Raw genomic sequence first — 14,894 nt, 5'->3', positions numbered from 1 at the left:
AGCAGGGGAGGGTTTGGACAATGAAAGCAGCAACTTTTTTTCTGCTCAAGTGTTGCATTAAAGGGTGGTGGTGTTTTTTGTTTTTTTTTTTTGGGGGGTGGGGTTGGGTAGCTTGAAGAAATGTCTGAGGGAAAAATGCTTCTGGGAACTGCTGTGTCTCGGAAGAGTTTTATCAGGTCTAATTTTGATACATCTGACATCAACTTACCAAGCTTACACTGTGAAGCCACTGTATTAAAAGAAGAAAAAGAAAGAGCATAGGTGTTACATGGACTTACTGTCAGCATTTGGGTAAGCAAACTTGGGCAATCCCATGGTTTTGTCCATGCCTGCTTGAAAAAAATACATTGGTCTCAATGGTTATGTGGTCTTTTTGGTAAGCAGGTTTCAGGAGCAATGCAAGTTCATTGGTGGGACAAAAAATTTTTTTTCATTTTGAACCTGAGGGGAAAGCAGTTCAGAAAGAGTTATCTCTGACCAGAGCAGTGTTTGAAATGGAAAGTACCTTTTACTTAAGGATTAGGGAGGGTGTTGGACTAGATGACCTTGCAGTCCCTTCCAACTCAAATTATTCTTAATTAGTCTATGATAAATGATGTATGTAAAAAACAAACAAACAAACAAAAAATTTTTGATCTTAATTCAGGATACCTGGTATCATCAGCACTCTTGGAAAAAAGGAGGAGGATTAACTTTGCTTGTTAGGAGCGGGCAATAGCCCTGAGTAGAGGCTCACCCCGTGCAGACAGAATGGAGGGGGGAGGGTGGAGGATGAGTCCCAGGAGGAGTGTGAAGGATGGGGTTTGGTTCATCGGGCACTGAGGAGCCTAAGGTAGGCTTTAGCTTTTTTTAATCAGTACTCTGTTAATCAGTGTGGGAAAGAGGAAGTCAGTTTTGTTTGCAGCAGATATGAGGTGGGGAGCAGGGGACAGCTGCTGCTGCTGGCAGCAAAGCACAGAAGAGACCAGGCTGAAGTGCCAGCCCCTGTTTTCCTGCCAGAGGTTCCTGGCAATGCCCACGTAGCACAGAGCTCCTGCTGCACAGGCTGGGACATAGAGAGAGCTCTGGGGAAAAGGCACCAGACATTGGGCATTTATTAATGGGATCCCTGTGAGGCCTGGGGTGGAGAGGGGGGAAGAGCCGAGAAAGTGGGAGCAGCAGCCTGAGGAGCAGGGGGGAGGTGGACAGCCCCTCCCTGCCCTTAGCATGAAACTTGGGCTTGTCCTACATCCAGTCTCACCAAGACAGAGTTGACAATTTTTGACAAGTCATGATCATCACTTTATTTTAGAAGTTGACAGGATTTTGATGTGAAGAGACAGTTAAAAACTGAAGCTGCAACAAGCTGAAAGTAGAAAAATATACTGTGTGTACATACAAAGGCTTGTTACTAGTGAACTTTAAAAAAATGTACCAAAAGTTGTTTAAATAAACACACACAATGTGTTATCATGCATTCAATTCATCTGTTGAACTCCAGCTAAGCTGTAATTTCTGATGCAGAAAGCTTCCTATCCCTATTGGCAGGGGAGTCTGAAGAAAAGCCAAATTCTGCCCCCAGTTCTTGGGAAACTCAGTTTACCTGAAGCAAGCTCTAATCACAAAAGGGCCTGAAGGAAAAAAAAAAAAAATCAAAACGCAAAACGTGTAAAGTTCTGCAATCAGAAGAGAAGCTGTCTGAATTCCCTTATGCACTGGACCTTTGATTTGGGGGATCCTAAGTGAAATGTCACTGATGCTCCATGTCCCCTGTGCTGTTGATGTAATCTACACAGAAACACTTTGAGGTCCTTTCTCTGCTCAGAATCAGTGATTGTTGTTAGGGAGATACAGGCAATGACAATTTCTTTCTTTGGCTTGAGTTACATTTCCATGGTTTTGTCTCGCACCTGAAGGGAGGCAGTACCACAGCAGCCAGGTTGTGAAAAGGGGGAAGAAAAAAACCCAAAACCACAACACCCCCCCTACTATTTCCTTAAGAAAAAAACCAAACCCAAATGTAACATTTTTGAGTTTTGCTGAAACCTATTTCAAAAAGCACTTAAAAGCTGAGGCAGAAGCAGCACTGCTGGTAGGAAGATCTCAGTTATAGATATATATATGTATAGAAACAGATTTTTTTTTTGACCACTGAGACTTTAGCCTTAGACTTTCATCTGCATTTTTATCCCATCTTAAGAGACAGGGCATCGTTCTTAATTTAATTTTAACAGGCTTCACTCCTGCCTCAAACCAATTTCCTCTTCAAACTCTGAAGCTAAACTTACTTTAGCTTAAGTTCAACTGTATTCTTTTCTAGAAAGTTTCATTAGATTTTGGCAGTGAAAGTATCATATTACTAATGTAATAATTAAATAATTGGTTTCTAATTTGAAGTTTCCCTAGAGAGGGAATATTCTGGCAATGAAAAGTTCAGTATAGTTTAGACAGGTTAGATGTTAAAAAAACATAACTGTCCCATTCATGTTTATAAAGAGTAGCAGCCAAATACCACCACTGTGAATTCACTAAGCCAGATGGCAGATTATCAGAATTTATATGAATCTTTTGTATGCAGATGCTGACATCGGGCTTTAAAAGTCATCTAAGAAAGTTCTTTAAAGACACTGGTACAGTGCATTGCAATTGCAGAACAGATATTTCCTGCAAGATCCCACCTCATAGTGAGTTAAAGTGCCCATTTTCTCAGCAGGAATAGGAATGTCACCTTCTCTATCAGATTATGATTGTAGCAGAATACACTGAATTTTCTTGTCTTGCATAATTTTGTGCTTGTATATTGTTGAAAGGCTATACCCTGACTGAAGGAAAAAATGCAAGAGAATGAAGGCTTCTAATTCTTTATCCACTCTTCCAATGGAAATTAAGCATCACCCTATACCCGTAGATACAAACAGCCTTCAGCTCTCCTTAAACTGTGCAAATTAAATATTCAGTAAGAGTCTCCCATCAGCATCGATGCTGCTCTTCAGAGATCAAAGTCAGTCTGTGAAATAGACCTGGCTTTCACTTGGCAGGCAAGGACAGCATCGTGAATACTGTGAAACAGCAGCTCTCTTGTTACAGTGTTATCAAAAAAATTCAGTCTTGTCAGCTCAGCCAGCACAGGGCCTACAAAATAAAAACCAAATATGGCATCAGTGCATAAAGTGAAGTACAAAGCTGGAGGACAGCGTTAGCTCAGGGAGAAGGAGGCAACTTGTTAGAAACATTTAAAAGAGCCAGGTGGATCACATACTACAGGTGATTCTCTTATCTGGACATATGCAGAGGCCTATTCTTGGCAGAAGATGCTACAATTTGAAATATCAGAAGCTTGGTATACTGTGGGTTGTTCTCCTTATTACATTATTACAATTTCAAGGTACAAAGTTCAGTGTGGCATTTACATTTTGCCAGCTGGAATAAAGAGAAGTGGGATTTAGACCTCACAAAATTCCTTACATCAGTGCTCTACTTTCATCCAAGTGAAGGCTCTAATGCATATGGGCTTGCTTTTCCTCAAATCCAATAATTTAATTTTTTTGTGAATTAAGTGTGGTACTACTTGAGGCACCTGGTATCAGAAAATTCAGAGCTGGAGGGAAAATGATAAAACACAATTTCTTCCATTAAGCTCACAAACAACCCCATAATCTCAACTCACCACTACAGCAGGCAATACAGACACCGACACCAACTTCTTTGTATTCTTTTATAATCTGCAACAGAGTTAAACTGAAGTTAAATGCAGGTTTATCCCTGCACACACATGGCAATATTGGCAGATGGCAAAGCTGCACAGTTTCACATTCCCCAGTATTCAGCTAAAGCTTACACAGTTACTGAATTAAAACCGGGATTAGGTGAGATACTGGGTTGTATTGGTACTTGTGTCTCATGCTGAAAGGTTTCCTAGTAAGTATCTCATACTTTTTCTATGTTTTGGGATTTTATTTGGCAAAAGCTCTACTTACTGATTTTAATGTTTTTGCTCCAACTGAATCCACAAAGTTCATTGGGGTGAAATCCAGAACTAAAGAGTGGATGTTTGCTTTGGGCTCCACAAAGCGTTCACAGTCATCAGGAGCTGTGTCTTGTAAACCAGACACTGCAGATGCAAATTTTCCATTTACAGGTAACTCCTCATTTGCTATCTCATGCTTTACACTTGCTTCCATGTCCTTATTCTGGGAGAGAAATAAAGCTTAATGACAACCAATGTTTTGTTTTAGTGTAGATCCCCTTCCCATTACAGAAACTGGCTTTACATTACATACATACTTCTGTATCTTACACAAATCAAAGTTTATTCTCTTATGCCCAGCCTTTATACAGTCACATGCAGGCAGCTTAAAGCTGTTACCTTAGGAGTGAATTACCCATTTCCCTCAAACACTGACACCTGTTCATGTTTTTACACCACTTCCTTGCTACACTCCTGTTGAGGCCTGTATGTTTAAAGGAAGCAGCAGCAGCCAGGCTCTTAAGTCAAGGTTCAATACAATTACCCCATGTAGCCACGAGCCTCTGATCCTTAATGCTGTTCCATCAGCAGCCTGGTCAAACTGCAAAGTGTTTGTCCCCTAAGCCTTCCTACCTGAGCAGCACTCAGTGCTGGAAAGCAGCATATTAGCTGATAAAACAGGGGTAAATATTTACCGAAGAATTCATTAGTTTCAACACAGCTTTCTTTCTGGGTTTATTTGCCTTCTTTATTTCCCTGGCATGCCTCTTCTGGGCTTTTCTCCTTGCTGCTAGTATGGCACACGGGTCCACTCCAGTCTGTCACAAAGAGAAAACACAGAGGAGCTTCAGCTCACCAGGATGACACTTGTAGTATCAATTAGCACTGAATTCATCACCATCTTAAATTTAAAACAAGCCACCATTCAGCTTCCCTTGGTGGGGGTGAGAAGAGTATAAAGTAGGAAGGAATAATTTCAGCAAGCACTGTGTTAACAAGAATAGGAAGAGATGCATCACATTCTTTTCTTGAAATCAGAGTGCCATGTTCCAGCTGAATGCTGATTGGGGTGCAGAGAGGAAGGGAAGAGAGGTGCATTTGGGCAGGAATCACTAATACCTCTTGCTTTGTGAATGTAAGCACCACCCACCTGCTTTGTGTAAAACTCATCATGGGAGCTACAGAAAAATTTTTCAGAAGTTAGTAAGGATGCATTTGCTGCTGGGTCAGGCAGTTCTGCCCTCTGCTAGCTCTGTTGTTGCCATTCCCACCCAGTCAAACACGGGCTAGACCAGAGGTGCAGCATACTCTGTATGCAGGGAATTTGTTGCTCATGAGGGCCACTGAATGCCCACAGTATTCCATGGTCTTACACTCCAGTACAGTGAGTCACACAAGATGGAAACTTTTACTCCTAGACATTTTGTTTTCTCTTCAGCAACTACTTATTTCCTTCTGAAAAAAAAATGGTTTTGACTTGCTTGTGCTCTGCAGCCACCAGATTTTCCATTCCCAATCAGTTATTATTAAGCTACACTCTCTCTTTATTCCCTCACACCACGTTGTTCCTTCTTAAGATGATCTGCAGCTGGCTGGAGGATCACCTCATATTTTACTGATCACCAGGGGCCACAGTCTGAGAAACATTGTGCTAGGGGCTACACTAAAAGGGCTGAAAACTGAGCATGATTCAGAAGCCAGTTTGAATTTCCTACACACAGACATTAAAGGATTTGCTTTACTCACCTTTTTCTTCAGTGCACTTGTATATGACTCACTATTGGCAAAATAAAGTGGTGCATTAGCTTGAAATATTTTTATTCCAGGATATTCTTTAACCTAAGGAAAACAACATTGAATGTGAACAGTTAAGTATCGCCTACACTAGAAGAAAAGCACCTGTGTGATCTCCAGATAGATGAAGATGCAGCCCAAGAGTCAACCATGAATGGCTTGCTCAGCACTGCCATGAGCAAAGCCAGTCAGAAGATCAGAATCTCCACCTATTCTGGTGTAATACTGCACACAATCAATGCCATGTAACATTTCTTCTTTATAACACTGAGATGTACAGTCAAAAAAAGTGAATTAAAAATTTACAGTTCTCTGATGCTGCAAACTGCAACTGGTATTACCATGATGAAATCCTACAGACCTAGAAATGCTTCCCTTTCATCTCCCTGTCTACAGGTATAATTTCCTCTTTCAAAAAAAGAGCCTTTCAAAACTTTGGTTTTAAATAGGCTTTAGGCAGGTCTCAGTATCACTTCCTTCCTCTGCTTTAAATGACTCTCTCTGACCAGGCTGCACTCTGACATTTTACATGCAAATGACCTGGCCAGCAGCAGAGATCCAGCCTGCCATGTGCCTCCAACCCTGGCTTTATATAGGAGGAGGAAATGCTACCTGCATTCATTGTAACAAAAATGGGGTCTCCTCTCCTTTGCATACAGCTATCAAAATACCCACTTATACTTGTGCTTTCTATCATATTCAAAGCAGAACTGCTGGTGAGAGAATGTTTTCAGATTACAGGATCATCTTCTCTACACACAGGTTTTTACAGAAAGGTTCCTTAGTCCAGGGAGGGTGTAGCCTTCATAGCAGCACCTCTGAGAACATGGCAGAGTGCAGAAAACTGCAGCTGCTGTTTGTGAATAAACACAGCAGGTTTATATCCATGATATTGACAAAACATAGAGCTTTCATTACCTTTTTATTGAACAAAATGGCATTTATAAGAAGCTAAGTGCATGGTAAGCAATTGTGCCATTAACCATGTTTATTTAATGTGCAGGGGGTGGATGGAGGCTGGGAGATGCTGTTCTGAACAGTTTGTGCAGTTCTGAAGAACAGATCAGTTTGGATCTTGGGCTCTGTAGATTTCATGCACTGCTGGCACACAGATGAAGAAGTTGAGCTCCTATGCACCTGTGTACATAGCAGGTTATGTGGGATTCCTATAAACCCTAACATTTTATAGAAGCTAGTACAAAGGTTACTTACAATCACCTCCTGGTCAAATGTACATGCAGTACAAAAAGCTATAATTTTGAACAAAGTAGCTTCTACTACTAAAATCAAATTTATTTTCTTTCCCTTCAGCCCAGATGAATGCAAGGCAGAGAGCTCTGTATGGGCAGTATGGTAGAGCTAAACAGCAAATTGCCACAATCCTCTCTGCTCCACTACATAAAACTCTTTAGTGCAGAAGAATACACTCCTACCTCTTCATACTCTTCCACATCACAGTAGATGTCAGTGTCAGGAATCTGACCAAGGATTCTGTACTGAGGGCTGGAGAAAAATGGAAGCAAAAGTTTCAGTATTATCACTTATGAAGGGGAAAAGTGAGTGCTCAACACAGATTGAAACTTATTTTGAATGGTAATTCTGCAGTGCCTGTCTGATCCAGGTCAAATGCAGCAGACAGTTCATGGCATTTGGTGACTAAACAAGTTTACTTCTGTCACTGCAAAAACAATTTAAGAACTTAGCACTGTAATGTTGTAATTTTTTGAAAAGCACAGGATAAAGTATGCAAAGTTACAGGGCAAATTTTTTTTGGTGTATACTGATGCAAATCCATTGGTTGTCTTGCAAATATGGAAACTCATGCTGGCAGAAAACCTGCTGCAATTTCTAAGAGTCACTCTGCTCCCAGGCCAATTGCCTGAGCAGATGAATGTCCCAGCTCACAAGCAGTGACAGCAGAGTACATGACTGTTCCCTTTGCAAGAACAAAACCATACAGATACTGCAGAAAAATACTCTTATTCATGCAGAGTGGCAAACTCAGAATTTGTTTTTATTACAGTGCAAACAAAACCCAAGACTTTTATACACTGTCACCTAGGCAGCCCTGACCTTGAGCCTAGAGGACTCAGGTGACACTGCCTATCCAAACATGCAAGAAATAATTTTGCTGTAAACCTTGAAAGCTCCACAGAAAAGGCTTTGTCACTCTGAATGGGAAGAGAGAAGAAGTGATTTGAAAAACTAGAAGGGCAGGCACATCTGCTGACACATCTGCTTGATTGTGACAATTAGTGCACACAAAATGGAATAATTTACAGAAACTATCATCAAGCAGATTTGAAGTTCTAAACTCTAGGCATTTAAAAAAGTAAACAAGATTAACTGATGTCAGAAATTTAAAAAAATCTTGTTTATTCTTGAAATCACAAGTTCATGCCTCTAGAAATTCTGTTTTCTGAAAAATAAAATGTGACCCTGGATCAGAACCATAAGGCACGGCCTACAATAAGAAGTAGATTCCACACTACATGCAGTTCAAGAGTGGAAAGGTCTTTGGTTTATTTGCACCCCTTAAATAAACAAGACCACACAGAAGATCAGCAAACACTAATTTTGATAAAAGGAAATCTGACCTTTGTGTTCTGTAAATAACAGTTATCATTGCAAATGCTACTGCAGAAAGCAAACCATAGTCTAGTCCCAGGAAAAGTGAAGCCACAAAAGCTACCACCCAGATGGCCTAAAACAAAGAAAAGCTCTGAATTATTACACATCCTTTTCTGTTAACAGCAAAAACAAAACAGCAAAATCAGCCTCAAAACCTATGTATCACTTCTGTTCAGGAACAGGCAATGCATCACCATAGCAGAATGTAATTGCCTCAACCTTTCAGAAAGTCACAAAAGCTCACGGAGCACTAACATAACATATGACAAACTGTCACATACTAAACATTGCCTCAAGTCCTGTTCTCCAAGGAATCTTCTGTTACAAGCAGAGTAAATACCTTAGGATTAAAAAAAAAAAATCCTCAAGGCTTTCAAGTAGCTCTCACTTATTTCCATCAGCCAGTTAATCCAGGAGAAAAATTCCACCAAGATGTTCCCTCTGATACACTCTCAGATCAGGCTTACTCTAGCCAGGTTTTTTGTTTGGCTTATAAAATGGTAAATACCTTCAAGTAGTTTTCTTTGTTACTGTTTTCCAAACTCTTCCCAGACATTCTCACAGCCTTCAGTGCAGTTGCTACAGCAACACTGCAAAAGTTTTGCTTTTATTGCAACCAAACTACTTGTGACCTGAATGAAAAGTTGTTGAAAAACAACAAAAAATTCTTGTCTGCAACAGATCACCCTCCCAGGGTACTTGCAGCTCCATGCCTTATGTTAATCTGCAATGCAACACCAATTTGTAACTCCTTGTTAAGTTTCTACCCTGTCTGGGAGTTTAGGAAGAGGAGTAACAAATTCAGTTTGGTAAAATATATGCACTGAGCTGTGCATTACTCACCAGCTCAATCTTACTGGTTCTCCAGAAGTGTGCAACATCTCCAAACTGTTTAAACATTCCTTTCAGGTTCACCATGACAATGGCAGCTAGCACTGTCTAAGAACATTAAACAAATGCAATTTTCAGAAGCAAGTAAATCCAACGCCAAACAAGAACAGAGTATTACAAATAACTGTATTTCTGTGCTTTATAGTACTGATGTAAATCTACTGAACAGATGTTCCATTAAAAAAAAAGAACACAACCCTTTTCAAGTAGTACAGTGGAGATATGCTTTTACTGCAAGCCAGAATCTATATGGTTTGATTTACTCTTTCCTGACAAGAAAAATCACAATTATAGTGCCTGAAGCTGCTAAACTTGAATCTCAAATTCAAGTTTCTCTATAATACGCTGCAACAATTCCTGTAACAGCCACATAAGTTTAACCCATGATACATTTCATATAAAAAAGCACAGGAGTTCCCTATCATCCTATACATGTCACCAAACATTTTTAAAGTCAGAATATATTTACTCACAAACATATTTTTATACCAATAAGTAAAACTGCAGTAAAACCAACTCATGTTGATCCATCGCCCAGCCTCAAACCTCTCCTAACTGAGCTATTACTTTTAACTTTTTAGCCTCTCCTTAGAATTCCTGTGCTGCAACCACTGTGGTCAGAAGGTCTAGGGAAGGGATTGTCCCCTTCTGCTTGGTACTGGAGAGGCTGCATCTCAAATGTTGTGTTTAGTTTTGGGTACCAAAATTCAAGAAAAACACTGATGTGCTGGAGCATGTCCAAAGAAGGGGAACAAAGCTGGTGAAGTGTCTAGAGCACAAGTCTTACGAGGAGTGGCTGAAGGAAGGGGGGTTTAGTCTGGAAAAAAGTAGGGTGAGGGGAAACCTTATCACTCTCTACAGCTACCTGAAAGGAGGTTGTAGTGTGTGGGGTTTGGTCTCTTCTCCCTAGTAACAGGTGATAAGGAAGAGAAGAAATAGCCTCAAGGTGTGCCAGGGGAGGTTTAGATTGGAAATTAGCAAAAATTTCTTCATTCACAGGCCATGAAACAGTTTGGTTTGATCATAAAGATCTTTTCCAAAGACAATTATTCTAAAGGGGAATTATGGGAAGGTATCATTTTCATGTTGTAAAGCCAAGAGACGAGAATGTCCAGTATTAAAAACAAAAAGCATGCTGGAGCCTTCCAAATATCTTTCATTTCTAGTCTAACTTACAGCAAAAATGCATACAAAAGTGTTTCTGGATGAAGGCCTAACTGTGTTTGCTTACTAATCATCCCACAATCCCCATTTTACATTACCTCACAGGCAAAACTCCCTTACCTGTGGAAGTGGTTCAAAGAGGTATCCAATAGCCACAATTACCAACAGAACCATAATTGAAGAGAGAGTACCTGCAATCTGAAAAAGTCAGAAATAAGCCAGAAATTTTTTATGTGTGTCCCCAGAGGAAAAATATTACTCGTGAGCTAACCCCTCTCGTGCTTTCCACAAGGATGGCTGCTAAATGGACTTTTGATCCCTCCCACTCAGCTAACCCATTTTGTCTGTCATGAAACTTTCTATTCTGGACTAATCCAGATATGAAACACAGGAAACCTCAGTTATTCCTTCTGGTCAAGGCAGAGAAATCTGGCAATCTAATGAAGTTTCAGACTTCAGCTTTGGAGCTCCAAAAAGAAACTTTCAAAAAGAAAATTTCAGTTTACATACCTGAGTTTTCCCTCCAGTGCTTTCCTGAACGAGACTCCGAGACATTGAGCAAGTGATTGAAAAGCTCTGGAAAAATGACCCCACAGAGTTGCATATTCCCAAGGCAATAAGTTCCTGTGTTATATGACAGAAAAATAAAAGGTGTTTATACCTAGCAACTGTACAAAGCAGGAGCTATCCATACATACCAATAACCACATCTTATTTATAGTGCTTTTAGCAACCTTACACGTAAAGAGTAAGCAACCCTATTGTAGGGCTGTGCTTGTGGTTCTCACAATGCAAGTTGATGCAACAACTATCTGGGCAAGGGGAGTGAGCATACCCTCAGTAAGTCTGTAGATGTCACCAAGCTGGGTGGGAATGTTGATCTGCCTGAAGGCAGAAAAGCTGTACAGAGGGGTTTGGACAGGCTGGATTGATTGGCTGAGGCCAATTGTATGAAGTACAACAAGGTGAAGTGCTGGCTCCTGCACTGGGGTCACAACAACCCCAGGCAACACTATAGGCCTGGGGTAGAGTGGCTGAAAAGCTGCCTGGTGGAAAAGGACCTGGGGGTGTTGGTCAACAGCCAGCAAAATATGAGCCAGCAGTGTGCCCAGGTGGCCAAGAAGGCCAACAGCATCCTGGCTTCTATCAGAAATAGTGTGGCCAGCAGGCCTAGGGTAGGGATCATCCCCCTGTACTCAGCAGTGGTGAGGCCACACCTTGAATCCTGTGTTCAGTTTCGGGCCCCTCACTACAAAAAGGACATTGTGGTGCTGGAGAGTGACCAGAGAAGGGCAATGAAGCTGGTGGAAGGGAGCTTTAAAAGAAGTGTTGATGGGGCACTGAGGAGTATGGTTTAGCAGTGGATTTGGCAGTGTTAGGTTAACAGCTGTAGTCAATGTCACTTTTAAGACTCACCTTGAGAAGGTGCTGAGCCACTGTATCTAAATCATGTTTCTACCTAGAAGGGTAGGACCAGGATCCTTGAGGTCCCTTCCAACCTGGCATTTAAAGGCTCTTTCCAATCTAAGTGATTTTGTGATCTGTTAAATGAAGTATCTGATGAAATGCTGCAGACATTTGCCATTCTTAAAGATACAGTAATGAGTCAGACTCAAATGAATGATGCATTGCTTGTTTTAAGGCTTTCTTCAACTTGCATTTTAACACTGAATATACATGGAAAATAATTTCTCTTACAAACACTGTTCTTCCATTCCCACACTCAACTGTCTGCTTATTACTATTAGAACCAAGAACAGCCTTGGCTGTGTTTCCATGGGTGTCAGTCCACTGCTGCACATCAAAAAATAATGTGTGACCCCTGCTTTATCAGGAAGATCCCACATGAGAACTGCTGTCATGAGCAAGATCAGAGCTCAGTCTAACTCAGTACTGTGTTTCTTGATGCCATCCTGCTAGTTGTACCTGAAGTGATCTGAGTTACACCTTTTCAGTAGCCCTCACTGAGTTTTTCTCTTTGCATTTGTACACTCCTTTTCTGATTCACTTAAACACTCTGCATGCACAGCATCAAATGACAAGGAATTCTATAGGTTAAATTCCAGGTGAAGTAGCATCTGGCACCTCCTGAGCAAAAAGATCTCGATGCTTAGCTTGGGCCAGTGATGATTATTTAAACTAACATAAATGGAGCCAATTCCATACATGCATCTACAGATTTGCCCTAGTCTCTCTCTGGGTAACAGAAAATAGGGATAAGAAGAATGAGATTCATCTAACTAAATGTAAAACTCTGTAGGTAAAAGTCACTTAAACTCCATTTCCTCTCATGAAAGCAGCCATTCTCAGAAGTGGGAACAGCTGATCTGTGCTGTGTCAAATGCTTGCTCTAGGAAGTGAGTTACAGGATATGAACACTCAGTGTCCCTTGACACCACAACAATATCAACCAATAATCCAATTGCAGTATTGATTCTAATTACACAGGAAGACAAGAGTAGGTGTGGGTAACATATTGTTTTAGTTTTAGAGATACCCTAGCCACAGCCTCTCACTCAAATCATGATAGGTATGCTCACTACAGACAGGGCCAATTACTGCCCCAGAAAATTATAATTCACCTATTTGCAACAGGTGGGAATAAAAAAGAAACTACAAAACATAATTGGAACGTAGTTCTTTGACACATAAGGCATTGTACTTATCATATGGGAACACTCTCTGCTCTGCTCTATTACAGAAAACAGATACAATAGCTGCCCATCAGGGCAGTAGATTACATAATGATTGTCCCAATAATTAATATAAATGCATATGTCCAAGTCCAAGAGAACCAAGTTTCCCAAAATGAAGCTAGAAGTGAAAATGGTTATTAAAACACAGCCAGAAGAATTTACAATAATTCCCGGCGTTTCAATGTGTAGGCCATCAAAAACCTAACTCAGTTCCACTATTAAAGAAAAATTCTTTTTTGTTGAACACTCCATTCTACTTTAGGGATAAAAAAAAAGGTGCTACTGAGAATTTTCAATAAAGCAACCCAAATCCTTTTACCTGATTCCCATCAATGTCGTAACCGTGTTTAAGGGCAAAGATCTTGGCCATTGATACAGCCATTGAAAATCCAACTATTGCTATTGCTATTGCATCCACAAATACTGCTGGGATGAGATGGAGCTCAGGAACTGCTGGTGCACGTAACCTTGGGGATCAAATAAATATTTACAAATTACTAAAATAAAAGAGACAAAGAAACTACAGTTAGAATAAGAATATATCATCCTTACCCTTGAGGAATATTCCCAACAACATCCACTTTGTATGATTCACTCAGATTCATTCCAGCTGAAACTCCTGTGCCAATAATTACCTAAAAATTCAAACACATTTATAAACACTAGCTAGAAAGACATAAAGCCACCTGAACAACTGATTACAAATAATACCCACACGGGATTAAATTTATTTGTCAGTTTTCTAAGATGGGGTACAGAAACAAAGGAGGAAGCATCATGATTTTCCATCCATCATCTCCAACCCCCACTGACTTGATAGAAGTTTTCTTGGAAACAGTTAAATGGAACATCCCATGGCATGATCTGAATCACTCAATCTGAGCCAAGCCCAGGCAGAATAGTGTCCTGGGAAATGAAATGGAAGGGCAAGCTAAGGACATGTGCACTGCAATATTTTCATGTGCATAACCTGCATATTATCTGTAAACAGAACTGGTGCAGCAGCAGTGAAAGGGACAGGTGTAATACCACTTTGCCATTGCCTTACCATAAAATAGTGCCCTATTACACCACCTTCATAATCTCCCAACAACATCCCTTTTCTTCACTCCTTCTATCTAGATTATACCCATACCTTCAGTTAATCCCCTTTCTTGGCTCTGATTTTGTACAGTTTGAGAACTCTAGTTATTTAGGAACTCATGTTAAAATCCAACCACTTTTAAAGATGAAACATTACCTCTCTCTGTTGGCTTTCTGTCGACTAAGACAGTCTGCTTTAATTGTGTATTTTAAAGAAGTCACTTGAAACAGAATCAATGCTGCAGTCAGTCATCAGTCTCAGAAACAGAGAAAGAAAGGTTAAGTAATAAGTCCCACTGGTTCCTGCTCTTCTTTCTACCACTGCATTTAGAAAGGAAACAAGCCCTGCAGGACCCCTGAAACACGCATCTGTAAGCACCTTTTTCAGAAAGGACTTCTGAGCTCTTGGACTCAGAGGCATGTCTTGCAGATAATCATTCACACACACACAAAGTCCAAGATGGAGTGGGACTACCTACCCATTGCTCTGGGGGACTGTAGGTGTTTAACTGTGTTTTCAATTTTTTGGGACCTTGTGTCTAAAATTCGGGCCTGTCAGTCCCTAACCTTATAAGTATCCAAATCTTCAACTGGATCAAGCCTCAAATGAATTATGTTCAATAGAAGTTACTGTAAAGCTCAGTAAGACCTGATAGAAAATTACATAGTTCCTACAGCTTTAGAATAGT

General features: G+C 40.4%; 1 protein-coding gene across 3 annotated transcripts in view; it reads right to left on the bottom strand.

The window, feature by feature from the left end:
- Nucleotides 1-1,257: 1,257 nt before the first annotated feature.
- Nucleotides 1,258-14,894, bottom strand: part of SLC26A5 (solute carrier family 26 member 5) — a 36,339-nt gene continuing 22,702 nt past the window's right edge. For all 3 annotated transcript variants that reach the window (XM_071734009.1, XM_071734011.1, XM_071734010.1), the window contains exons 8-19: nucleotides 13,675-13,757; nucleotides 13,442-13,589; nucleotides 10,937-11,050; nucleotides 10,547-10,624; nucleotides 9,215-9,310; nucleotides 8,338-8,444; nucleotides 7,174-7,243; nucleotides 5,693-5,785; nucleotides 4,642-4,764; nucleotides 3,957-4,169; nucleotides 3,647-3,701; nucleotides 1,258-3,111 (exon numbers count right to left, since the gene is read on the bottom strand). In XM_071734009.1, the coding sequence (XP_071590110.1) occupies nucleotides 2,969-3,111; nucleotides 3,647-3,701; nucleotides 3,957-4,169; nucleotides 4,642-4,764; nucleotides 5,693-5,785; nucleotides 7,174-7,243; nucleotides 8,338-8,444; nucleotides 9,215-9,310; nucleotides 10,547-10,624; nucleotides 10,937-11,050; nucleotides 13,442-13,589; nucleotides 13,675-13,757 (1,323 nt within the window). In that variant the 3' untranslated portion in view covers nucleotides 1,258-2,968. The remainder of the gene's footprint in view (nucleotides 3,112-3,646; nucleotides 3,702-3,956; nucleotides 4,170-4,641; nucleotides 4,765-5,692; nucleotides 5,786-7,173; nucleotides 7,244-8,337; nucleotides 8,445-9,214; nucleotides 9,311-10,546; nucleotides 10,625-10,936; nucleotides 11,051-13,441; nucleotides 13,590-13,674; nucleotides 13,758-14,894) is intronic.

The sequence above is a fragment of the Heliangelus exortis genome, chromosome 1 (genome assembly GCF_036169615.1).
Source record: "Heliangelus exortis chromosome 1, bHelExo1.hap1, whole genome shotgun sequence".
Classification (NCBI taxonomy): domain Eukaryota; kingdom Metazoa; phylum Chordata; class Aves; order Apodiformes; family Trochilidae; genus Heliangelus; species Heliangelus exortis.
The sequence above is the reverse complement of the archived record's forward strand: the minus strand, read 5'-3'. Positions and strand labels throughout refer to the sequence as shown.